This window comes from Vicugna pacos, chromosome 21, assembly GCF_048564905.1.
Source record: "Vicugna pacos chromosome 21, VicPac4, whole genome shotgun sequence".
Taxonomy (NCBI): Eukaryota; Metazoa; Chordata; class Mammalia; order Artiodactyla; family Camelidae; genus Vicugna; species Vicugna pacos.
The window spans coordinates 24,502,598-24,527,805 of NC_133007.1; the positions used below are offsets into that span (position 1 = coordinate 24,502,598).

Here is a 25,208-nt window from a genome sequence, read left to right on the forward strand (position 1 = left end):
ATATTTCATGTTTAAAAATATAAAAAGCAACCCAAATGGATGTGTGGGCTACCTTGAAAACTTCACTCCTCTGGCACAACTCAGAAGTGGCAGCAAGCCCTACAGAGGAAAGAGGGCCCATTACACGCCGTCCCCCCGATCCACTCTCCCCATGCCACCACCACAACCAGCATGTTCACACCCTGAGGTGTTCAAGCCCGTTCACATAAGGAGATACTGAGGTCAGGGAAAGACAGAGACAAGAACTAGAGTGACAGTGACGCAGGGCTCAGAGACAGGTCTTGACCCAGAAGCATGGTACCCACGGGCAGATGGCAATGGTGCTTCAAAGGGAAATAAATGTAAAGCAGACCCTACACTAGATTGCATCAGTAAACAGCTGTCTGTGGCTGAGACCACAGTCTTTTCATTCCATTTCCTTTTTCTGTGCCAGCTGGCCCTCACGTTACTCACTTACAAATTGGGATGATTACATGCATCATGGGACTAGGGTGAGAATTAAATATGATGCTGTTTGTGAAAATGACATTTTAAACTGTAAACCATTGTTTTAAATGAAAACCACTATTTTTAAATAGTAAGGAACTTTATACAAGGGATTGTAATATTTTGCTGTTATGAACTCAATTGTTACTGAAGCAGGAAAATTAGAAACTGCCTAGGTCTGAGGACTAGGAAATAATATCAGTCTAAAGATAACCCTAAGAGCTGTAGGTGCACCTTTTTTTTCTCTCAACAGAAAGAAAAGTAAATAACATTAGGTAAACATTGGCAGTATTTGTGATATCAGCGTTTTTAAATCCCACAATGTAGTTGCAACCACAAGCTATTTTCTCTTCCCCCAGGCTCGGATTTCAGTAGCAGAAAAAAACCCCCACAAAACTGAGAAGAGGTGGAGGGGAAGTGTCATACAAGTGTACGCACCACAGGGATTTGTGAGCATAGTATGATTTTTATAACATTGTGCTATAGAAATATGTGAGTATAGCAACATAACCCAAGACCTTAATTTTTCAGAATTAATTAAATTTAGGAAGGAATTCAAGAGTTGGTACTTTCAGGGCCACACTCACTTCCTCCTGAAGGCCTCCCTGTTGTCAGTCATATTTCTCCTCATTTCCGCACCAAGTCCCTCAGCATTGAGGAACTTTGATTAGTATCCATTTGCTGGTTTAAAGTTATTTTTCCTAATGAAAAAAAGTTTTGTTTTTTAGTTTTTTTTCTTGGGGGTGGAGGTAATTAGGCTTATTTATTCATTTATTTTTAGAGGAGGTACTGGGGATTGAGCCCAGGACCTTATGCATGCTAAGCATGTGCTCTAACATTGAGCTATTCCCTCCCCTGCCTTTTTTTTTTTAGTTTTTTTTTAATAAAATATGTTAATTGTAGAAAACCGGAAATTCAGAGAAAAGATATAAAGAAGGAGAAGCACCTTTTTGTAATCCCGTCACCTTGGAATGACTGCCTATAACAGGTTACTGTTTTTCCCTTGTATTTTTAGTGTGACTGTGGATTTTTTTTTGAGATATAATTCACATATCATAAAATTCACTCTTTCAAAGTGTACAGTTCAGTGGTTTTTAGTATGTTCATGAGTTTATCCATCACCACTGATTCCAGAACGTGTCATCAACCCAAAAAGAAACCCTGTACTCATCAGTAGTCACTCTCCATTTCCTTCTTCCCAGTTGACCTATGTCAGTGGATTTGCCTGCTCTGCACATTGCATGTAAATTCAAGTTGCTGCTTGTATCAATCCCTCATTCCTTTTGATGACTGAATAACATTTCATTGTGGATCTGCCATGTTTCGTTTATTCATTTATCAATTGATGGACATGTGGATTGTTTCCACTTTTTAGCTATTACTACAAATAATGCTTCTATGAACATCTGTGTACAAGTTTTTGTATAGACATGTTTCCAGTTCTTTAGGGTATATATGTAGGAGTGGGATTGCTATAATACTATTTTTAACAATAACTCTATTTTTAACTTTTTGAGGAACTTTCAAACTGTTTTCCAAGACAGCTGCATTATTTTACCTTCCTGCCAGCAATGTATGAGGGTTCCAATTTCTCTACATCCTCACCAACACTTGTTATTGCTCATTTTAAAAATTATAGTTATCCTAGGAGGTGTGAAATGATATCACACTCTGGTTTTCATCTGCATTTTCCTGATGACTAATGATGTTGGGCAACTTTTCATGTGCTTATTAGTCACTTGTATATCTTCTTTGGAGAAATATCTATCTAAATCTTTTACCCATTTTTAAATTGTGTTGTCTTTTTATTGTTGAGTTGTAAGTATTCTTTATTTTTGGATATTGGAACCTTATCAGACATATGATTTGCAAGTATTTTCTTCCATTCTGTAGATTGACTTTTTACTTTCTTGATAGTGTGCTTTGGAGTACAAAAGTTTTAATTTTGATGAAGTCCAACTTAACTGTTTTTTTCTTTGGTTGCTTGCACATTTGGACTCATATCTAAGAAACTTTTGTTACCAACCAGGGTTCTTGGCCTCCTTAATCAATAGAAATTGATAACAGACCAGACGAGAAATTCAGGAAAGGCTTTATTGCTGCAGCATGATGGAGCAGAAACAAGTAATGGGTTCCTATGCTCACTGCCTGAGGAGGGGAGGGTGAGCTGGTCCCTTAAATGGAGTGAGGGTAGGGGCAGGTCTAGGGGTTGAGCTGGAGGGGTGGCTTAGGTGGTTGGCCCACCCCCTTGGTGGTGCTGTGTGCAGGGATCATGCGCAGTATCTTGCTTCTGCTCCCAGTATCCTGCTTTTGCTCCCAGACACCTCAGAAGTGGCAGTTGGGTTTTTGGTCTTTTTGTAGCTTATTGTTCATAACTCCAGGCGCACAGTTATTTTTAGTTCTTTATAGTTTCTTTGCATTCTGTTGTTGTGTCCCAGTGTAATTATTACAGCCCAGGGTCCCAGGCTTCAAGTCCTAGCCTGTCTCACTATTGTTTAATCCAAGGTTATGAAAATTTCCATCTATAATTTCTTTTGAGTTTTAGAAGTTTCACTCTTATAGGTTTTGGATTCATTTTGAGTTAATTTTTTGCATATGAGACGAGGTAGGGGTCCCACTTTATTCTTTTGCCATGTGGCTATCCAGTTGTCTTAACACCATTTATTGAAAACAATACACTCTCCTTATTGAATTGTCTTGGCATTTTTGTTGAAAATTAATTACCCGTAAATGTGTGGGTTTGTTTCTGGACTCTTATTTCTATTCTGTTGATCCAGAACCACAATCTTGATTACTGTAGCTTTGTAGTAAGTTTAGAAATTGGGAAGTGTTTGTCCTTCAACTTTGTTCTTTTTCAAGAAAAAGAACCCTTTGCATTTCCAATTTGAATTTCCAAATCAGCTTGTCAACTTATGCAAAAAAGCCAGCTAGGAGTTTGACAGAGATTGCATTGAATCTGTAGATCAATTTGGAGAATATTGTGATCTTAACAATATTAAGGCTTCCCATCCATAAACATAGGTACCTTTCCATTTATGTGGGTCTTCTTTAGTTTCAATGACATTTTGTAATTTTCAGTGTACAACTCTTGCACTTCTTTTGTTATGTTTTGTTAAATTCCTAAGTGTTTTATTCCTTTTGGTGCTATCGCATCAAAATCTTATGGAGATGAGGGAGTATGACTTATCAAGCAGTTGTGACAAAGCTTTACTGTGAAATGGCAGTTTTTCTCTTTGAAATTCCTGGGGGCGCTAAGTTACGGTAGATATTCATAAAGGGAAGCAGAAGGATACCTTTTTCAGGTTAGTTCTCGGGTGGCTCAGTGAACCCTAAGAACCTTTTGTGGGGATGGAAGCGTATGCAACCTCTCTTGCTGATTTCCTTGCAGTATCTTCTTCCCCTCCCCTGCTCAATAGATCCTCATACTTAACAAGGCAAGTCCAAACTCTTCAGCCTGTCTTGCGTTCCGGGATCCCGACCCTCTCTCCAGTCCCAACCTTCCCTGGCTAAACCACCTGCTCCCTGAAGTCAGGTCTCATGTCTTACAAACCTTTGTTATCACCAGTACCAAAGGGGCAGGTCCTGGCACACTGTAGTGAGTCAAAAGGTGTTTGATGAACCTACTGAAACCTCTCGAGTTTTATAAATAACTGTCTCTGCAGGCTGAGTATTCATCCCCACGTCACTTCAGAAATGCTGTCTCCATCTCTGCCTCCATGAATCTCTCAGGCCTCTCTCGATGCTTTCCCCTAAAGTTTCCCTTCCTCGTATATGTACCCAAGACTAGTCTGTGTCGGACCCAAAGCTGTTCTCGGCATCCAGAGAGTGTGGGTTAGGGCTGAAGTCCCGCGGCCGCTCAGGGCCTGCAGGCAGTTAGTAGAATACTTCCAAAAGCTTCTGAAATGGGCACGCTCTGAACCCGAGTTTCTATGGCAAACAAACAGGCAAGTGAGCCTATCCAAAACAGTTCCTCCTGGGAGGACTGACGCTCTGAGTCCGGAGTGCGTCTCTATGGTTTCGACAGCCTAGAAGGACCGAGATGGCACTTCCGGGGAAATGGCGGCGCACAAGTCACATCTGCCACATGTTGAGGACCTTGCAATGAAGGTAAGGGGTTGCAGTTCTCCAAATGGTGGCTGTCGGAGCCTGGGCTCAGGAGCAAATGTGAGAGCAGGAGAGTAGTTTTACCCAAGTGAAACTGGCAGGAGGGTTGGAGTTTAGACCTCAGGAAGGAGATCTAGGGAAAGGGAACCCGGCTCTTTGGGACCGCTGTAAGAATTATGGCCCTGGATCCCTTCTCCAGAAAGCTTCCAGAAAACTCAGGTCGACTGGAGAGAAGACAGTTCCCGAAAGTGTACTCGCAGCCTGGGACCTAGTTGCTTCTGTCCACAGTTATTCATTGTAAGTCCGTTAAAGCAATCCCCACCCACGTATATCATTCAGTTCACCGAATAACGCACTCTCGAGTCTTGGAGCTGCATTAAGTGTACTGGGGTTGGGAAATAAAGCCCGTTTGTGACTTCCAGGGCGTATAGTTACGAATTACTGAAACAAGGGACAGGCCACCGTAAGTCTTACAGCATAAAGCACAAGTAGCTATAAAAGACTGAGGAGCATAGTGGTTAAGAACATCAGTTCTGGAATGCCTGAGGTCCTGGATCCACTGCCAGCTATTTAATTTGGACAAGTAACTAAACCTCTCAGTGCCATTTCTTCATTTGTAAGTTACAGTAAAAATCTTTAATGGGGTTGTTGGGAGGATTAAATGAGACATTGTGTGTGAAGCAAGTAGCAACAGGCTGGCACTGAGTAAATGCATAAGTGTTGTTGTTGTTGTTAATATTATTGAAATCTGTGGGCTGATAGACGAGAGATAACTTCAGAAGAGGCAGATTTGAGGTGGCTTTAAAGGCCTCAGTGTTTGAATTTTACTAATCTTGCAGTATCAGGCAAGATGGGGCCATTTCTTCATTCAGTGCTTTTTTGTTGGGACTCTCAAGGTCTCAATTAGATTTTCAGGTAATCATCCTTCACAGTAGAAATGTGAACAGAAATGTGAGTCATCCCGAATTTGCTACTTTTTTTTTCTCTGAATTTGCTACTCTATACCTAAACAGACTGGTCATTGTTCTTAACCCTAATATGTAATGTTTAGGAGGGGTGATGTAATGATGTGTCTGATTTTTTTTTTAAACCAGCATACTTACTAGACCTTCTTAAACACAAATAAAAGCTTTACCCTTCAGAGTTGTTACTTTGGAAGGCTAGAGGATTACTCCAATAGTGCCATTAATCAGCTTTGAAAATGGTCTGCAATGCCTGTGATAAATGATCTTAATACAAGTTAATTTTCGTGACTCAAGTCAGCAGTGATAGTTTTGAATGTCTTGTGTAATAAGCCATCTTAACCAGTTCAGAGGCAAAGTTGGTATATAAGTTGGATAATGCCATTGTGGAGTCCAAAAAGAGGAACACTTGAGTGACTGTAAAGAAATGGAAGTACAGTCGACCCTTGAACAACACAAGTTTGAACTGCACAAGTCCACTTACATGCAGGTTTGTTTTTTTTTTCAATAAATACTACAGTACTACACCTGTGGTTGGTTGAATCCAGTGATGTGGAAGGCTGACTGTGGGACTTGAGCATCCATGGATTTTGGTTTCCATGGCAGGTCCTGGAACCAAAACCCTGCAGATACTGAGGGATTATTGTACTTGGTAATATGATAGAAAGAGGGACACTTTGGAGTCAGGCAATCTGGGCTCATATTCCAGCTTCATCTCTTACTAGCTGTGTAACCCCAAGCAAGAAACCTGACTTTGTTTTCCTCTTTTGTAAAATAAGGATAATGCCTAGTTTGCAGGACTGTCAGGATTAAATGAGATGATAAAACAATATGTGTAATCCCCCATTATGCATCAAATATTCAAGAAGAGCACCCTTCCTAAACTGGACAGTCCAAAAAAGGGGTGCTCCAACAAGACTGAAAGGAAGAGGTGTGTAGCCTCACACCAAGAGGACAGTGAAAATGCTGGCCACAGGTATAGGGTATGGCTCTGCTAAGTACTATTATAACTCAGGTTAATAAGCACCTCACTGCATTGTTTTTCATGGTAATAAATTGGGAGATGTTATTAGGTGGTGAGAATTTAAGAGTGGGACCTCTGCAGACAAGCCGCCTGGGTTTGAGTTCCACATGCATCAGCTGTGTGACCCTGAGCAAGTTACCTAAACTCTTGAGTCTTTAGTTTCCTCATTTGTAAAATAGGGATAATAATACTTTCCTGAATGTAAAGTTCAGGAAATCTTCCTTAGCTGGGAAGATTACAGGAAATGATCCATGGAAAGCTTTAGCACAGCCTGGCCTGTGATAACATGACATGTGGCATCTCCATAAACAGATGTTATTATCAATCTGAGTCTTCCTTGACTCTCAACGTGTTGATGTTGATCTCTTTGTGGTCAGTCAGGGAGCTCCCCCAAGGACCAGGCCTCCTTCCTCTGTCTCTGTTCCAACTTAAGGAAAGAATTCTTACAAGAGCAGTCAGGGTGGGTTTGATGGATGATTTGGGCACTTTCTCTTTTCCTCTTAAAGGAATGACAGTGATCTCTTCTCTGGTGAAAGCCTGAGGACAGTGACTCTTTTCTCACCATGAGTGTCACTCCAGAGGTCAAGAGTCGTGGGATGAAGTTTGCTGAGGAGCAGCTGCTAAAGCATGGATGGACTCAAGGTGATCCCCACAGGGCCCCTTCCACATCCCCCAGCTCCCTCGCTGCCCTCTGCCCAGGGAGAGGCATCATCCTGGATTACCCCTAAGTAGTCTGTTCAATTGGAGGAGGAAAATCAGACTTTCCAGAAAAGGGAAGAATGGAAGGAATATGACGGATAGTGAGTAGGAAGTGTTGGGAGGACTGGAAGAGGCAGAGAGACATGACCTCTGTCCTGAAAGAATTATGAAGGAAAAGATAGTTCAGGCTCAGACAGGAGGACCACATGGAGAGGTGCTGGAAAGGGTGGAACTAGGAGAACTTCTGAGACGGACGGGGTGTGCCCGATGCCAGGTGTGCAGAATGGCAAGGAGTGCCGTGTGCTGGGGGCGCCTCATAAGGGCTTGGGGCAGGCATTGGGATAAGCCGAATCATTCACTGTCTTCTGCAGGCAAAGGCCTGGGCCGGAAGGAGAACGGCATCACCCAGGCCCTCAGGGTAACGCTGAAGCAGGACACTTACGGGGTAAGACTGGGCATTGTGGATGGACAGGGGCGGCCTTGAGGATGGGGGGAGGGCGGGGAATTACAGGTCCTGAGTTCATACTTCTTCCTCTGGCAGGTGGGACACGACCCTGCCAAGGAGTTCACAAACCACTGGTGGAATGAGCTCTTCAACAAGACTGCAGCCAGCTTAGTAGTGGAAACTAGGCAGGTATGAGCTCTAATAGATGGTCACGTGAAACATGAGGGCCTGGGACACATGTGGGTGAGGGAGACACAGCATGTCGCCCACTCATGGATACTTCCCCGCAGGATGGAGTACAGATCAGGCGCCTTTCTAAGGAGACCACTCATCGTAATCATCCCAAGCCCAACATGCTGTATCAGAAGTTTGTGAAGGTATTAGAGGCTGGGGGTGGGAGGGCCCATCCTTTTTTCCCTCCCTGGTCTCCCCTGGGGCCTGAACGGTTGCCTTGTGTGCCCTACCTGTCCTCAGGACTGTCCTAATATATCGGCATCCTGTGACCAACCTTGCTGTTGCTTACCTAGACTGCCCAGACCCTCAGCAAGAAATCTTCAGGTTGCATGGATCCCTACCATCTGTTGAGGGGGCAGCAACAAGGACTGGGAGGCAGGGCACAGTCAGGAGCTACCAGAGCAGGGCAGGGAGGGGTTGTTTAATTCAAAGGACTTAGAAGCCAGAGGAGACCTGAGAGATTATCTGACCCATTGTCCTTGTTTTGCAGATGTGGCCAAAAGGGGGTAAAGTGGCTCACTGAAGAGTGGCTAGGAGTGGCAGACAGGACTAGAACCCAGGTCTTCAGACTCCCCTTTTCCAGCATGCCAATAGAAGGAGCTAACATTTAATGATCATCTGTTATATGCTAGGGGGCTCTACGTGTTATCCAGCAAATCTTCCCCTTTCTCCTTGTCTCTGTGGCTATCTTCTATCCCGGTTCAGACCATCATCATCTCCTACCTAATTTCTTTCACAGCCTCATAACTAGACTAACTCTAGTCTCACTCCCTACCCCAATCAGTTCATCCTCCACAAAGCGTCCAGAGCTTTCTCTCTCAAACACAAATTACAATGAGTCACTGGCTTCTCCTTGACCTAGTCCAGATGTGTCAGACTGGCTCACATGGCCCTTCATGCCTTTTCCCTGCCTTCTTCCCTTGCCTCTCTCTCGCCACTTCTCTTAGGATCTCTACACTTCAGCCAGATGGAATCTGAATCTTTTGAAGGTACCATGTTCTTTCACCTTCAGGTTTTTGCACATGCTATTCCCTCTGCCTGGGACATTCTGATCCCTTTGCCCCTTTACCTGCTGACTTTTTGTCTTCCAGAGCTCAGCTACTTGTAGAAACGATTCCTCCAACCCTGAAGCCTGATAGGGTGCCCCTCCTCTACCACAGACAACACCTTTCATCATATTTGCCTGTGTTCCACCATATTCCTTTCCCCCTCAACCATGCAGATTTCATCTGGGCTAGACCTATCTCATTCTTATTCCACTCTATATCCCCAACCTCTTAGTTTATAGTAGGTTCTTAATCTGTTCAAATAAAGTACTGTGCATAGGTATGCGGGCAGGGGGGCATGAAAAGTACCATCTTTATTGTCAGTTCCAGGACCATGGGATGACCATGGGATAGGGGGCACTTGTCCCACTGTGGAGACCTGAAGACCCAAAGCACTTCTTCTTCCCTTCTTGTTCTGCCCACTAGCTGGCTGTGAGTCAGGGAGGCTCGGACTGACCCACCCCACCCACCCCCAACTGCAGCCCACCTCCTGCCCAAGTTGAAGTGTGCAGTTGGGTGCACCTCTCTGTGGGTCTGCTAGGAGTGATGTTGGGGGCTGACAAATTTGTGCCTATGGCTATTCCTGGGGGGCAGGGGGGAGCTTTCCCAGGAAGGAAAAGGGATGGCAGTGGCCCTTGTTCACCCCATGATCCCTCCTTTTAGACGGCCACACTGACTTCAAGTGGGGAGAAGCCAGACAAGGACTTGGAAAGCTGCAGTGATGACGACAGCCAGGTGCCCAAGCCTCCAAAGATGTGAGACTTCTTTTTAGTGCTAGGGGCATGTGGGAGGAGATGCCTTCAAATCTCAAAAGAAAGGACCAAGTGTAGTGCTTGACTGTGGACTTCTTCAGGGTGGAACTGTGTTGTACTATTCTTTGTATCCACCACATAGAAAACTGCCAGGTCCTGAATAGGAACTCAGTGTTGAAGGAATGTTTTGGAGGGAAGAAGAGGTCCAGCCTTTCCACCAGATCTGTTTGTAATTCCTGATTCTTCCCCCCTCCCCACAACAGTCTGACTGATGAGATGCTACTCCAAGCCTGTGAGGGGCGAACAGCACACAAGTAAGTAGTGGTTAGCTTCGGCTCCCTTCTATTCTTCCCATCACAAGTCCACCCTTGAGGATGGCCTGTGCCAATTCTTGGCTTTCTTCACCCCAGAGAAAATGATTCCTACTCTCTGCCCATCTCTGAAGCTGCCCAAAGATAGGCAGCTCCTCCCTTACCAACTTTCCACTGCAGTCTCAAAGATTAGGCCTGTTTTCCCTGATACCCTCCCTCTGACTTGGGCCCCATCTATTTCAGGGCTGCCCGTCTTGGGATCACAATGAAGGCTAAGCTTGCTCGGTTAGAGGCCCAGGAGCAGGCCTTCCTGGCTCACCTCAAAGGCCAAGACCCTGGGACACCTCAGCTGCCATCTGAGAGCAAGCCCGCCAAAAAAAAGAAAAAGAAAAGGAAGCAGAAAGAGGAGGAAGAGGCTATAGCAACTGAAGGGAATGCAGAAGAGTACCGACAGCACACTGACCAAAGCATCAGGAAAAGCAAGAAGAAAAAACGGCATCAAGAGGAAGAGGTCACAGATGAGAGAGAGAGATCAGCTGTAGAGAACGAGGGAGAAGAGACCACAGGAACAAGTGGGCCTGGGGAACACAGTGATCAGTCCTTCAGGAAAAGGAAGAAGAAGAAGAGGCAGCACCATGAAGAGGAGGTGAGGGTCTCAGATAATAAAGGAGGTAAGGAGGCTACCGATGGTACAGAGGAGGTAGAGAGTAGGGCATACACTGACCCATGCAGCAGAAGCAGGAAGAGGCGGCAGCATGAGGAAGAAGACCTGAACATAGAGAATGAAGAAGCTGAGGAGGCTGTTGTAGATGGTGGGACCAGAGGAGCAGAAAGCACATCCTGCAGTGATGGGAAAAGCAGGAGAAGCAAGAAGAAAAGACAGAGGCATCAAGAGGAGGAGGGGGATGTCTTGGATGTAAGGGACGAAGGAGATGAGGAAGGTGGCAGCACTAGGGCAGCGGAGAGCAGAGCACGCACTGGCTCGAGTGGCAGAGGTAAGAAGAGGAGGCAGAAGCAGCCAGAGGAGGAAAGACCTGGAGTCAGCACTGACGGGAGAGCAACAAAGAATAAACAGAAGAGAGACTGAAGGCTAGGTCAAGGTGGGGCTTGGTTGATTCCTCTTGAGGAGTTGTTGAAGTTTCAGAGACCTGAGTTGATGCAGGGCTTGTGCACCCCCTCAGTAAGGAGTCCCTCCGAAGGAGGAAACTGCTCTGGAATAGCAGTCTGCTGAGAGCAGAGGGATAGTACTGTGCCTGAGGGAGCAGGCCTGGTCCCCCTTCCGGCTTCTAACCCAGAGATTGTGAACTCAAGCGCCTGCAGGAACCAGGCAGCCAAGGGACAAGGATGCTGAAGGCTGTGGGAACAGGAATGCAGACACCCTCTGAAGGGACATCTTGCCTAAAAGAAGTTGGAAATGAAGACCTATGGGAAATGTACTGATTTTTAAATATTGTGAAGGCTAAAAAAAACCCCATGCAAATTCAGCCAATAGGTTGCCAGTTCCTAAATATACCAAGTGACTGAATAAACATCAGTTTGGGCTTCCAGCCTATATATAGGTCCTGACTGTCATCTCCATTCCCAGCCTGAGAAGGTCTTGAATACAAATTAGTTTCCTTGGAGCCCTCTGAAGAAATTCCTTCTGTTCATTTCCTGTAGTCTTGCTGTGCTGCTAAGTGGAAGGAGAACCTCACCCAACTCCCTGTCAGTGTCCATGTCCCAAATAAGAATTGTGTGTAAAAGACAGCACACCTCACTTGGGAGCCTTCTTCAGCTTCTGAAAGTCAATTGTCATTGCCCCCAAATGTCACAGCAACCCCCCTTGCACAGTCCGTTCCGCCAGAGAGGTGGCACCATATATATGTCCAATGTTGCTCTCTGACTCCTGTCATCTCTTAACCTTTATTGCCAGAAGAGCTCTCTGGGAGAGAAGCACTAAGTCATTATTGGGAAGAATGCGCACCCACCTTCCCTCACTGCAGACGGTAGACACACTCAGTGTCAGGGTAGGGTGGCAGATTCAGCTGGTACTTCTTTTCTAGAGCAGGTGGCACAAAACGACCCCCCAGGTAGTGGTAGCGACCGGTAAACTGGGTTGCAGACTTTTTGGGTGCTGTCAAGGAGATGAGCAAGTCTGGCTGGATGCCTCCAGAGTTTCCCTTCTCCACATCCCATCCTGAAAAGAAGGTAGTATTCAGGAAGAGCAGAAGAGACCAAATGTCCAGTCCCCTTCCACACCGTGCTCTACCCTAGTCCTAAAGGTGTGGGAAGACCCCTGGGTCCCCACCTGAGGAATTTGCATCCTTGGAGCTCTGTGTACTCCTGGGCTCTGGGCTCGTGCAGTTAACATGTAAAGGGCACTCCTGAATTCTTTGCTCCCCAGCCCTCTTGTGGGATCCATAAAGATGTGCTCTGCACCTCTAGACTCAACTTATTTTAGACTCAGTCTGAACCTTGGGCCAAGAACCAGGACTCCTCAGTACCTACCTCCAGACAGGGCAGGGCCCCAATCCCCCCAGCCTCCTTGGACCCAGCACCTGAGGGAATGTCGATGCTGGCAATGGGCACAGTGAGTCCATGCAGGACACTCAGGATGCTGTGGAATGGCTCGCGAACATCACCTTTGAAGCTGAAGCCAAAGATGGCATCCACCACCAGCTCATATAGTTCATCAATCAGCATGGGCTGTGGTAGAGCAGGAAAAGGAAAGGATGTCAGAGCCAGCAGGTGCACAAAGAACCCTTAACAGGAGATGGCTGTCCTCTGTACCCACAGACCATTCCCATAGACACAAAATTTATCTCATTCAGATGGCATGCTGCTGCCTAGAGTTAAGTGCAAGTTGGTCACTGAGGCCAAGCTGAGTCCAGTCACATTTTCTATTCTGAGTGCCTGCAACCATTGAGGAGGCTACAGTGTAAGACAGCCTGAGACTGCTCTTGGTTCTGCTCTTGGCTCTGCCATGATCTGGTTTTGTGACTCTGGACAAAGCCCTTCTCTGCATCTCAGTCTCTTCATCTGTAAAATGTGCTAAGAAATTTTTTAAAGTTCTCAAGTTTCCCACTCCTAAATCCATAAATTGAAGACAGGGTTTAGGATTAGGCAGTCACTTCAGCTCCTAATAGGGACAGATAATGTGTTTACTGCAGGCTAGAGGAAGAGGGACTGGCTACAGAGTGAAAGGAGTGACCAGGGGAGAGAAAGGGGAAATGAAGCTTTAGAGAAGGTGGTGTTGGGAATGCATGGAGCACACCGTATGGAGAAGGTTCTTACACCACTTCAATTCAAATAGCATACTATTGGCACCTTCTGTGTCAGGCACTACCCCTGCCCTCTGAGTTAATCCTCGAGAGAGGAAGGTAAGTAGATGAGCTCAGGCTGGAAGAGTGAGTAAAGAGCAGAGCACAGGCAGCAGTTACTGAGGAGGAGGGCACTGAGCTGGAGCCACCTACCTCTGGAGGCATTTCACCAAGGAAAGGGATGTCCATTTTTTGGCACTGGGTCACCAGTGCAGTGAAGAGTGGCTTATTAGGTCTTTTAGGGTAATAGATGGTTGGCTGGTAGCCCTGCGAAGAAAGGAGAGGGGTAACTGAAGCCGAGATCCTAGAAACCTTATGCTCTCCCCCACAGCCCTCCCCTACATACTTACAAAGAGTTTGAGGTGTCGAGCACAGACCAGTCCATCTCCTCCGTTATTCCCGGGGCCACAGATGACGAGGACAGTAGGCGGGCTCCTGGACAAGGACGTGGGTGGATATGCCTGAAGGCAGAGTCAAAGGGGATTCAGAGGGGCTTTGGTCAAGTGACAGCCCAAGCTTGGCCCAGCCGTCCTCCCACTTCATTGTGCCCAGGGAGCTTGCACACCGACTCGACCTAAAGGTCGAGAGTTGCGCCACTGACCTTGGCAATGGCTGTGGCACAGCTCAGCCCAGCCAGCTCCATAAGTTGGTCCACGCTGAACTGGTACTCATTAAACAGCTCCTGGTCCACCGCCTGGGCCTCCTCCTGGCTGAGGAAACGCACAGCCTGAGTCCCCGCCCCTCAGGTGCTCGGCCCCGCCCCCGGAAGGGAGGGCCTTTCACCAAGGCCCGCGCCCCGCGTGCCCGCACGGAACCTCGCCTACCTCAGGTACTTCACCGCTGAACTCGCCATGACGTCTGGGTCCCTGCGGTCACCCGAGATCAGCCGCTGCGGCCCCCACCAGGTGGGTCCCGCGCGACAGGCGCCGGCCTGGACTCTGGCGCGCGGCAGACGCGAGCCCGCAACCAGCAGCCCGAGCCCCAGCAGCGCCCGCAGTCCGGACATCCAGCTCGCTGGGCGCGCGCCCCCCGACCCGCCCCTGCCTGCCCGGCGCATGCGCGGCACCTCGCCCCGCCCCCGAGAGGTCAGGCCGCGCGCACCCCCTGCAGGAAGCGGCTCCCGGTCCGCGGCGCGCGCTGCTCCGCGGCTTCCGCGCTCTCCTACCCCGGCCCCTTCTCGGTCCGGCGACTTCCCTTACAGTGTGGATCCCGCCCTTCGCGGGAACGTTTACGTATTCCCTCGCATTTCAAGATGTCCCGAAATGCTTTGCTCCCAACCGCCCTTTGATAACAATACATGTTTTTGTAGCGCTTTCGTGAAGCTGTATAGCACAGCAGTTAGCCCAGTTTCCTGCCGTACCACTTTCTTAGCTGAGTGAACTTGGACACTCCTGGTTTCAGTCTCCTGTCTATAAAATGAGGATACGAGTACATATTTCATGGGATGGTAATCCATGGAAAGCCGTCGACAGCTCCTGGTACATAGGGCTCTACAAAGTAAGTTAATGTTATTACTTAAACTGCTAAACATTTTGTATAATTGAGTAACCCCCCTCCCCACTACAGGAGCTTCCTCTGTCTGTTTACAAGGATAGCACGCTGTGCTTCCCTACTCATATATAAAGATTATACCTCTTTATCAAGATAACGCTGTGGTTAAAAATATAGTTGAAATCGTAGACTCCAGGTCTAGATAATATTTCAAGAAAAGCATGGATAAGATGACAACTTTTTAGCCATGAGTTTTTACTATCAGGTTGTTTTGTTTTGTTTTGTTTTTGATGGAGGGAGGTAATTAGATTTATTTATTAGAGGGGGTACTGGGAATTAAACCCAGGACCTCATACATGCTAAGCATGCTTTCTACCACTTGAGCTATACCCTCCCCCCAGCCATGAGTTGTTAAGAATGCAAGCACATTCCTACATGGTTAAGGGAGAAGTTTGGGAAATAACAAGCCAGTTACCATTAAGGCACTAAGATAAAGATAACCATTCAGGTAGAATGAAGGTCTTGTTTTTATGCTACTTTATTCTTTTTCTGTATCATGAATTGTATTCCTAGCTGGTTCACTAAGAAAGGCAAGAACCCCTCCTGCTTTTTACTACTCCTCTGATAATCTCCTTTTTAATAAGAGGTTTATTGTCACCTATGGGATGTACCCTTGGCCTTCAGCTTTGTTTTACATGTTTCTTGTGGGAAATTGAATTTATCAGACTGTGATTGTGGTGGAAAATTGTTTTTGTTAGACCGTGTTTATGGTTGGAAATTGAGTTTACTCACCTAAACTGAAATGTAGAGTTGACATTACAATTGGATAATCTTATCCAAGACCTTATTAGCTTTATTTTATAACTTAACTGGCATATAAGTAGTTTCACTTTTGTGTATTTGTTAAGACTCTCTCTCCTCAGACTTATTTGAGAAAATAAATTTGGTGCTTCTGAAGATTCATTTCTAAAACACAATGTGAAGCATGTTCCTTCAACTTAGATCACATTTGGACTATTTATATGTGCCAGATGCTGATATGAATCATATCATTTTATTCTCACAAAAAACTTATTATCCCCACTTTACAGATGAGAAAACTGAGGCTGAAAGATGTTGAATGACATGTCTAATGATACAGTGATAGCTGTCAGTGGAGCTGGGATCAGAGCACCTTGACCTAGAGTCTGCAGTCTTAAGCCTTATCCTATGCTGAAATGCCTCTCCAAATGCAGAACTGTGTAATTAAAAGGTTGTCAACTGCTGGCTTCATTCTGATGAGATGTAAGTATAAAATAACAACACAAGACATATCCCACCACACACACCCGGAATTTATAAGGGCTGTCCTTGGGAAGGCAGTGCCCAAGACCTAGTCCACTTTACTGCCTTTCAGACTTTTGGAGTTTTATTTGGGAAATGCCTTGAAAACCAGTTTAAGAAGGGCTTGTGGATTAAGCACCTACTGAGTTCCAGATGCTTTACATGTATTATCTATTTTAGTCCTGTCGCTCCTATGATGCATTTTTATCCTCATGTTATAGATGAGAAATTGAGTAGCAGAGAGGAAGTCAAGTAGTTTTCTTAAGATAATATAGCTATTAAATGGGAAAGCCAGTGACGATTGATACTGGGTTGGCCTGACCCAGTAGCAATACTCTTGTGTGGCAGACACTGCTACTTGTCCCTCAAAATCCATTCCCCTTTCTTTAATCTCTGTTTAAAGGCACTGTTAAATTGGCTTTTGTTACAGTTGGTGAACCTGCACCCTAATCAAGACATCTTGAAGGCCCAACAAGATAAGAAGCTCCACTTAGATAAGGAAGATTAACAGCTGCGTCATCTGCACCTAGTTCTGTGCCTGGAGCACAGTAGGTCCTCTACAAATATTTTAATGAATCCTCAAAATGTCATTGTGAAGTAATTCACAGTACAGTAGAAGTTCTCTTATCTGACATGATCAGGAGTGAACTATTTTATTTCAACTTAAAACAAAAAATACATTCATTTGCTATCTGTCAAAGTGTGACCAGGGTCCCGTCTTTTTTTGTTTGTTTGTTTTATGTACACATGTATTTCTTTCACATTCTTTTTGTTAAAAGTTATTATAAGATATTGAATATAGTTCCCTGTGCTATACAGTAGAAATTTGATTTTTAAATCTGTTTTTATACATAGTGGTTAACATTTGCAAATCTCAAACACCCAAATTTATCCTTTCCCATCCTTTTGCTGATAACCATAACCATACTGTATCTGCAAGTCTCTTTCTGTTTTATAGATGAGTTCATTAGTGTCCTCTTTTTTCTTAACTTTTTCTTTTTTTTTTTTTAAGATTCCATATATGAGTGAAATCATATGATATTTTTCTTTCTCTTTCTGGTTTACATCACTTAGAATGACAATCTCCAGGTCCATTCATGTTGCTGCAAATGGCATTCTTTTGTTCTTTTGTTCTTTTTTTTAACCACTGAGTAGTATTCCACTGTATATGTATGCACCATAACTTCTTTATCCAGTCATCTGTCAGTGGACATTTAGGTTCCTTCCATATCTTGGCTATTGTAAATAGTGCTGCTGTGAGCATTGGGGTGTATGTATCTTTTTGAACTGGAGTTTTCTCCAGATACATGCCCAGGAGTGGGGTTGCTGGATCATATGGTAAGTCTATTCTTAGTCTTTTGAGAAATCTCCATACTGTTTTCCATAATGGCTGCACCAGACTACATTCCCACCAGCAGTGTTAGGAGGGTTCCCTTTTCTCCACACCCTCTCTAGCATTTATCTTTTGTGGACTTTTTAATGATGGCCATTCTGACAGCCTAGGTTTTTTATTTTGATGACTTTCAGTGTCTCCATTTCTTCTTATGGATCACACTTCTGGTGTCAAGTTTTAAAATCTCTGTGCCTGACCCTAGATCACCAATTTTTCTCTGAGAATTTTTCCCCCTAGAATATGTTCTAATGCTACATTTTACATTGAAGTATGTGATCCATTTCAAATTCATGTTTATATGAGGTATGAGGTTTAGGTGTTTAGGCTAAATGTTGTTTGTTTGTTTTCTTATTTTCATGTTTTGCTGTGGATGTCAGTTTGCCCTACTCCCATTTCATAGAGAAACCGTCTTTCCTCTAGTGAATTGCTTTTGCACTTTTGCCAAAAATCAGTTGGGCTTGGGCAAATTTGTTTGAATCTCTGCTGTGTTTCATTGAACAACGTGTCTAACATCACACAGTCTCTATCAGCTCTATAAATAAGCATTAGATTAGGGGCAACATTTCTTTTGGTTGTTGAAATTGTAGTAGCAATTCTAATTCCTTTGCCTGTCCACGTATCTTTTTAAGGACAAATATATGTACTTTCGTATATGTATATATCAAAGTTAAGTTTTGCACCTTTTAAAAAAATTTCATGTAAGAGTTCACCATCAACATTTACCTCATTTCAGGCACAATTACACACACACTCTCTCATACTGTTGTATTTTACAGATGCACTGGAAGTTTATTTAGTGAATGACTATTAATCACCCCCAATTTTTTATTATAGGTAAGTAACGCTGAAATGAATATTCTTATCATTCCATGTGCATTGGCACCAATGTCCCCCACGCCCATTTTTTTGTCTTTGAACTTTGTTGTGTTCTAAGCAGAGACGGATTTTGTTTAAACTTTTATGTGGTTGAGGTTATAAATTATTTCCTTTATGACTTTGGGGCTTTGTTTTTATGCTTGAGAAAGACCTCTGCTCTAAATGATAGAATTAAAACACTCATCTCTTGTTCTGTGGGTACTTGTATGGTTTCAGTTTTACAGTGGCGACTGCAAAATAAGTCCACCCTGGAGCTCCGGAACTCGCTCATGTGGCTCTGGGCTGCCCAAGTCGTGTTCCTGGGATCCGGACCTGTCCCGATGACATTCGCGCCAGTCGTCGGGCGCCACCTGGCAGTCACTTTTATATCGTCTTCCCTCCGGAGCGCTTTGCAAGGGAAGGGATTCGGTCGCGATGTCCGAGGTAGAGTTCCGGGAGGCCGGTGGCGCAGGCGAGATCTTCCGGGTCTTGCGGGGCAAGCGCACATCGTGCTCTCAGTGGAACTTCGACTCGCAGGAAAGCGGGGAAAGATGGGCTTTGGGTTCCAGGGCCCGTGTGAGGGCCCGCGAGGATGGTTCGAGCAGCCTCCACGAGGAGACCGACCCAGGCCCGAGGCCCGGCCTCTGCATGGAGAGGAGAGAGTGCCTGCGTCCAGCGGCCGGACGGTCGTCTGGAGGTGTGAACCGTCTTGGCTGGGCAGGGAGGCCCGACCCCGAACCCCAACCCCAGGACACCGCGCCACAATCCCAGCGGAAGGTGGGGAGGGGGCTTTCTGAAGGTGGTTGGGCCATGTTCGCTGGGTGCCTCCGGGTAGGTGGGAACCTCTGGGCGGTGGTGGGATACTGGGCTCGCTTCTCAGAGGATAGTGGGCACCTTGGTTCTAACCCCCTAACTTCTAAACTTGGTTTTCCTGTGTCTGTAGACCTGTGTTCTGAGGACGTGCTGGTGGCACTTCCCTGCCCATAACATTTGTTCAGCTCTCCGCGGTCCTTTGATGAACGGTGCTAGCAAAATTCTCATGAGGTGAGGGAGCTGGTGCATTGTTTGAACTCACTTGTGGATCCGGGGTCCTCCAAGGGCGACTACTGTCTGAGCGCCCTGGGGTGCCCCTCCCCGTGTTCTCGGCTGGGGGCGCGGGGGTGTCTTTGAGGAGTTACAGTTCTCCATTTTTCTCCTATCAAACGTCACCAGATACCACCTGCAGTTTGTTTCCTTAAGATGAAACAAAAAAATGGTATTTTGAAGCCATCTGAGTGCAAAATTCATCTAGATTTTTGATTTCCTACCAATTTGGTATTTTTGTTGCAGGCTTTTTAAAAACATTTTTTATTGAGTTATAGTCATTTTACAATGTTGTGCCAATGATTTCCCACTAATTTGTAATAGGCTCCCTGTTCACATTTTCATCAGCAGTTTTTAAAGTGACTCACCTGAATCATGTCATCCTTAAGGATTCAACTTAGTTTTCATAGAAACTGTTTTCACACTTCACTTTGTTTAAATTACAGATTACGGTAGCAAATACAACCGGAATAATCACGTTTGGTATCAAACACAACCAACTCTTGGTAAGCAGTGGCTTAACTGGGGGAGCAGAACTGCATAGCATGCTGGAAGGCACTTGCTCCCTATGTTTGAATCACAGCTTCACTTACTAGTTGTGTGACCTGGGAGGCAAACCACTTAACCTTTCTACCTTCTCATCTGTACAGGGGGATTCATCTGCTCTGAGGATTAACGAAAGCACTCATGAGGCACTTAGAACAGTAAACTAGTATGTGCTAGGTGAAGCAGTGTTCCTACAGCTAAGAGGCCTGTGTCCAGCATCTCCGTGTTTCACGGGCGTAGAAGAATGGGTCCGTCGGTCAGTGATGTGTCTTCTTTAACTTTATATCCCCATTATTTTCCATAGGGGAAAATGAAGTCAGTGACTCAGAAACCTCTTGACCCAAGATGGCAGTTTTAAGAACCGGTGAGATTCTTTAGCAATCATGAGGTTGAATCCAGAAAGAAAAGGTGGGAGATTCACCATCTGTTTTTTGTGTATTGAGTCGAAAAATCTCAATGAGTGCACAGGATGCCTCAGTGCTGAGTCTGTGAAGCCCTTGTCCAGACTGTGTGGGTGCCCACTTGCTGATGTGTTCTTGTCCATACAGTTCTCCCCGCGGATGTGTGGGCAGGGCCCAGTCGCAGAAACCCCTGGAGTGTGCATGTTGGGGAGGTACTGTAGAGGCCGTGCTGTGGTCAGTTGGGTGAGGTCACATGATCATACAGAAGCCCGACTTGGTGTGTCTCCTCTGATGGTTTCTGCTGGGGGTTTCCCTGGGCTGTTTGGGGGACCTGAAGGAGGCAGAGAGGGGCTTTCCCAGTGGGAGTGACTGGGGAGAGAACAGAAGGAAACTTACTCTAGTTCCAGCTCCTGTTACCCTCTCTGGCCCTTACCTCTGCTGGTGGGCTCCAAGGCAGGAGGGAGGAGGCTTAAGCCTCATGTTGTTCCCCCATTTAGCAGGACTCCCCCTTTCTCTGAGGCTGACACTCAGGCTGTGCAGGAGACAGGGGACACCATGGGCCTCCAGAGCTGGGTGAAGGTTGTTCACACTGCTGAAGGGTGAAGACAGAGGCTCTCAAAGCAGTGTATCCCCAGGCTTCAGACCATGTGTCCCACCAACTTTAACACTGATCATGGTACATTAAAATCATCCAAAGCCACATCTACTTCTGTCATCCATTTTCTAGGCTTCCTCCCTTCCCCCAGAGACCTACCTATTGGCTTGGGGGCCATTGGGTACTAGAATGCCAGGGTTCTCCATTCTGAGGGGACCTTGTTCTCCAAGTGGGAGATGGGCCCTGGGACCTGGACCTGGAATGGAGAGGGACACGTTCATCACTAGTCTCTGTACCAAGAATCATGGTGGAAGAGAGACATCTTCAGAAGAACAAGGAAGGGTGGGTGTCGGGATGTGTTGGTCACTGTACTACAAGTTAGGAGAGACTCGGATGTGGAGAGGAAGAGGCAATTTAGGGAAGGGTTTAGGGGAAATTGGCCAGGGCCTTGAGAAACAAGCAGAAAGGGGAGAGGGGCTGGTCCTGGGGTTCTTTGTGAAGGAGATGCACAGCTGGAAACAGCCCACTTAGACTCACACTCTCGTCTTGATGCCCATAATGTGGGAACATTAACCATCTCCTCTTCCTCTTTCTCCTCATGGCCCTCTGACTCTTCTTCCCATCCACCTGAAGATCTGTAGGGCCAGGGAACAGGGGACAGAGTGGTTCCCTGGCCAGGTCCCCTCCTCCCCAGGTCCCTCCCACTGCCAGGCTGCAACACCTCCCCATACCCTCCAGAGGCCCCATCCATGCTATAAGCTCGGCTCCTGCCCTACTCACCTGTGCTGCATTTCTGTGCCCCTTCCCACCCTGGCTGGGGTACCTGCTACTGGGCGGGCCCTACCTGGAGCCTGGGACCCGCTTCGAGCTGAGGTCTGGGAATGAAGGGGAAAAGGAAGTCAGTCTGTGGCCCCAGAAAGACAGAAGTACTAGAGGCAAACCTGGGTATGTCACGTGTCTGAGGGTGAAATTACAGGGTGAGGCCCTTTGTTTTGTTGCAGTCTCTGCTAGCAACTTGTCTACCACGTCATCATTCCCTAGGCCTCCAGGGGCAAAGTCAGAAAATTCATTTTGCCTGCAAATTGTAAATATGGTGTCCTAGCCTTTCAAATAAGAGGACATAAAACCTAGTTAACAAACGTAATAAATATTGAAGTATAATTTCAGTTTTGGAAAGACATGGACCAGTTTAGAGAACCTGGGTGGGAGGGGGAGCCAGAAAAAGAGGGGCACAGTGTGGACCCAGAGGAATGCCCCATAGAGAGGGAGAGAGGAACTTCCTTGGGGCACTGCTCCCATCTTGTGGCCCTTTTGGGAACTGCAGTCAAGGACTTGAAATTTTCCACTCCTCCCAAGTATGGTTCAGTATCTTTGATGGCACCCCTTGGCCTTCACCCACTGTGCTAGTTACCACTTGGCCAAGGCTTTTACACGGCCCTAATATAGGAGACGTTACACAATCTCGCCCACATCCTCACCCCCAGGTGGCCTCCAGAAAGTGATGTATCTCCCACATGCAGGCCCCGGGGCAGATGACCACAGATGAGCAGCCAAGTGCAACATCCCTGAGGACATCAGCTCTGCTCATCACACCACCCCTTGCTCTGGGTAACCTCTCCCCACCCTCCAGCTCCTTGTCTGAGGTGTCATCTCACCAGAGTGTGAGTTGGGACCAGTCCACCCTGGGCCAAATGGGTCCTCATGGCGTCTGCCAGCTTGGCCACCAGCCGCTCTCGTACAGAATCTGGCTCCTTCTGGGAAGAGGGTGGGTAATGGGGAAGGCCTGGGCTTTGCAATCCTCTGGGGACTGGGGAAGAAAGAAACAGGAAAGGGGGAGGGAAGGGGGGATTTTGTCTCCCTTCTTTTCTACCCCATCAGGGTGCCTTTGCCAGGGTCCTGCTGCTGCCTGCCCGGAACTGTAGACAGAGATAGACTGTCTCAATAGTCCCAGGACCTAGCACCCACTGTGCCTGATGCTTGTTTGATGAGTGAATAAATGGTGGGGGAAAGGCAGGCATGTCAGCCAGAGAAGGGATAGCAGCTGGAGGGGATAGCAGGGAAGTTTTAGATTCTGGGATGGAGGGTCTCACCTGACACCAGGCCAGTGCTTCCTCATAGTACTTCAAGGCCTGGTCATGCTGCCCCAGTCTGGCTGCAGCAGCTCCCAGACCTTCACAGGCCTGCCACTGCCCCTTCATATCCCCTGGGGAAGAGAGCCTGAGAGGTCCTCCCTTGGCTCCCTACACTGACCCTCCCCTTCAGAGGTCCTCCCCACCCCCAAGTCCTTTCATCTGCCTCCCCACCAGCCCCAAGGGGACCCTCAGCCTTTCCCCACCCTAAGCCACCTGCCAGCCGCCTCACCCTCACCAGTGTCCCGTGCAGCCTGCAGAGCATGCAGGTAGTTGTCCCTGGCGGCCTTGTGGTCCCCCAGCTGGCTCAGTGCAAATGCCAGGCTGCCAAAGCTCCGGCCCTGCTCCCACCGCTGCCCCACAGCACCTGGTGACAAGAGTACACACCCTCCTGAGAGGACCTCAGCTGCTGGGGCATCAGGACCCTACCCCCAACAATTAAGGGAGAGTTGCCAGGAGTCCAGGTGCTCAACCCTAGCACACCTCCAGATGCACCCACAGAGGCCTGAGCTCTCAAAACAGCCTCTTTGCCCTAGGTTTTGGCCTGAATGCCTCCCCCTTGGCTAGTTTGAGGCAGGCAAAAACGCAGGCAAGGCAGGTATTAATAGCTCTGTTTTTTCATACGTGTGGAAACAAGCTCGAAAGCAAAAGCTGAACATCAGTCACTCCACACTGGGCTGCTCTTGATTCAAGCTTCCTCTCCCAGCCAGGGCTTTTCCTTCTGCCCATTGCTGCCTTCCCAGGCCTCAGCCTCTGGGCCCATCCCTCTGTCCTGTCTGGTTATCTCATCTCCTGTTCCCCTAGTCCTCACCTTTCTGATTCTGAAATTCTCAGCCCCATAATCAGTCTTAAATATCCATCTACTCTTCAGCCTTGGGGCCCCAGCTGGAACCCCCTTTTAGTCCTTTGGTCCCAATCCCGTTCCCCAGACCCTGGTACCCACCATGCAGGTCAGCAGCCTTCTGGTGAAACTCCTGGGCTTTCTGATAGTTGCCAAGGGCATTGTGGGCCATCCCAAGGTTTCTTAGCACCGTGGCCTCCTCTCCTGGCCCCCGGCACAGGGGCAGGGCCTGCAGGAAGGCCTCTGCTGCTAGCGGGAACAGCTGGAGCTGGGAGTAGCCCAGGCCTAGGTCATTATAGAGTCGCCCTAGAGGGCGTGGCCAAGGTCACTGGTAGCCAGGTCAGAGGCAGCTGAAGCTGTACTAGTGCAGCCTCTTCCCTGCTCTCCCAGGGTTCCCCCAGCCCTCAGAAATGCTTCCACGCTGCTCCTCAGAGTATCACCGGGTCTGAATCTCCCCAGATCCCACACCTTTGTGCCCAAAGGCCTCCTCACCTAGCAGTCCCGGCTCAGTGCTCCTCTCAGCAAGCCTCCGGCTCTCTTCCAGCACCTGCACCACTTCACCCACCCCATGCTGCCCACTCTTCAGCATACAGCCCGCTGCAGCCCCCAGTGCAAGGGCTGCAGCCCGGGGCTGCTCTGCTTGGGCATAGGCCTGGCTGGCTTCCTGCAGGCAGTGGGCTGCTAGCTCAGGCTGTCCCAGGGCCTGGTAACAGGCTCCCATTTTTGCATGGGCTTGCCCCTGGTCGCCTAGTGGCTGGTAGTGGCCCAGGGCCTTGTGGTACCAGGCCAAAGCTTGAGGCAGGTTGCCTAGGGCTTGGTAGGCCAAAGCCACATTGAAACACTGGTCACCATGACACCTGCCCTGGGCCTTCTTTTGAGGTTGGGCCTGTAGGAGCAGCTCAAGGCCTCTGGCTGGGTCCCCAGTCTCCACATAAGCAGCCCCCAGATTGAAGGCACAGGCCCAGAGAATGGGGTTGTCCCTGGTTTGTGGTGCTTTAGAAGCCAGGAGGAAGGCTTTCTGGAAGCTAGTCAAGGCCTCATGGTTCTGGCCAGCCAGGAGGGCCCTGTGGCCAGCCAAGGTCAGGTCTTGGATGCTGGCCTCTTGCTGTGGCCACTTTCTTTTCTTTTTCTTCTCAGAACTTGAGGGTGAGGGCTCTTGGAGGGTATCCTCAGTGTTGAGGGAAGCCAT

The 25,208-nt window shown here is 47.4% G+C and overlaps 3 protein-coding genes across 4 annotated transcripts; 1 reads left to right on the top strand and 2 right to left on the bottom strand.

The window, feature by feature from the left end:
• Window positions 1–4,526: 4,526 nt before the first annotated feature.
• On the top strand, window positions 4,527–11,615 carry GPATCH4 (G-patch domain containing 4). Of its 2 annotated transcripts, XM_072946358.1 has the most exons (9): window positions 4,564–4,593; window positions 4,790–4,887; window positions 7,083–7,218; window positions 7,647–7,720; window positions 7,817–7,909; window positions 8,011–8,097; window positions 9,664–9,755; window positions 10,016–10,066; window positions 10,307–11,615. In XM_072946358.1, exons 3-9 carry the CDS (start codon window positions 7,140–7,142, stop codon window positions 11,148–11,150), a joined length of 1,320 nt encoding a protein of 439 aa, XP_072802459.1. In that variant the 5' UTR covers window positions 4,564–4,593; window positions 4,790–4,887; window positions 7,083–7,139; the 3' UTR covers window positions 11,151–11,615. The 2 variants fall into 2 exon arrangements, with proteins under 2 accessions (XP_006214662.3, XP_072802459.1); XM_006214600.4 differs by lacking the exon at window positions 4,790–4,887 and having other exon boundaries at window positions 4,527–4,593.
• A 331-nt stretch (window positions 11,616–11,946) lies between these two features.
• Window positions 11,947–14,435, bottom strand: NAXE (NAD(P)HX epimerase). The gene is made up of 6 exons (XM_072946359.1): window positions 14,187–14,435; window positions 13,964–14,072; window positions 13,713–13,823; window positions 13,516–13,629; window positions 12,601–12,748; window positions 11,947–12,239 (listed from the first exon to the last, which is right to left on the bottom strand). The coding sequence occupies exons 1-6, from the start codon at window positions 14,417–14,419 to the stop codon at window positions 12,037–12,039; spliced, it is 918 nt and encodes a 305-aa protein (XP_072802460.1). The 5' UTR covers window positions 14,420–14,435; the 3' UTR covers window positions 11,947–12,036.
• A 6,268-nt stretch (window positions 14,436–20,703) lies between these two features.
• Window positions 20,704–25,208, bottom strand: TTC24 (tetratricopeptide repeat domain 24). Its single transcript, XM_072945930.1, has 9 exons — window positions 24,512–25,208; window positions 24,122–24,325; window positions 23,417–23,545; window positions 23,140–23,252; window positions 22,705–22,803; window positions 21,830–21,924; window positions 21,587–21,684; window positions 21,209–21,305; window positions 20,704–20,785 (listed from the first exon to the last, which is right to left on the bottom strand). The coding sequence occupies exons 1-9, from the start codon at window positions 25,206–25,208 to the stop codon at window positions 20,704–20,706; spliced, it is 1,614 nt and encodes a 537-aa protein (XP_072802031.1).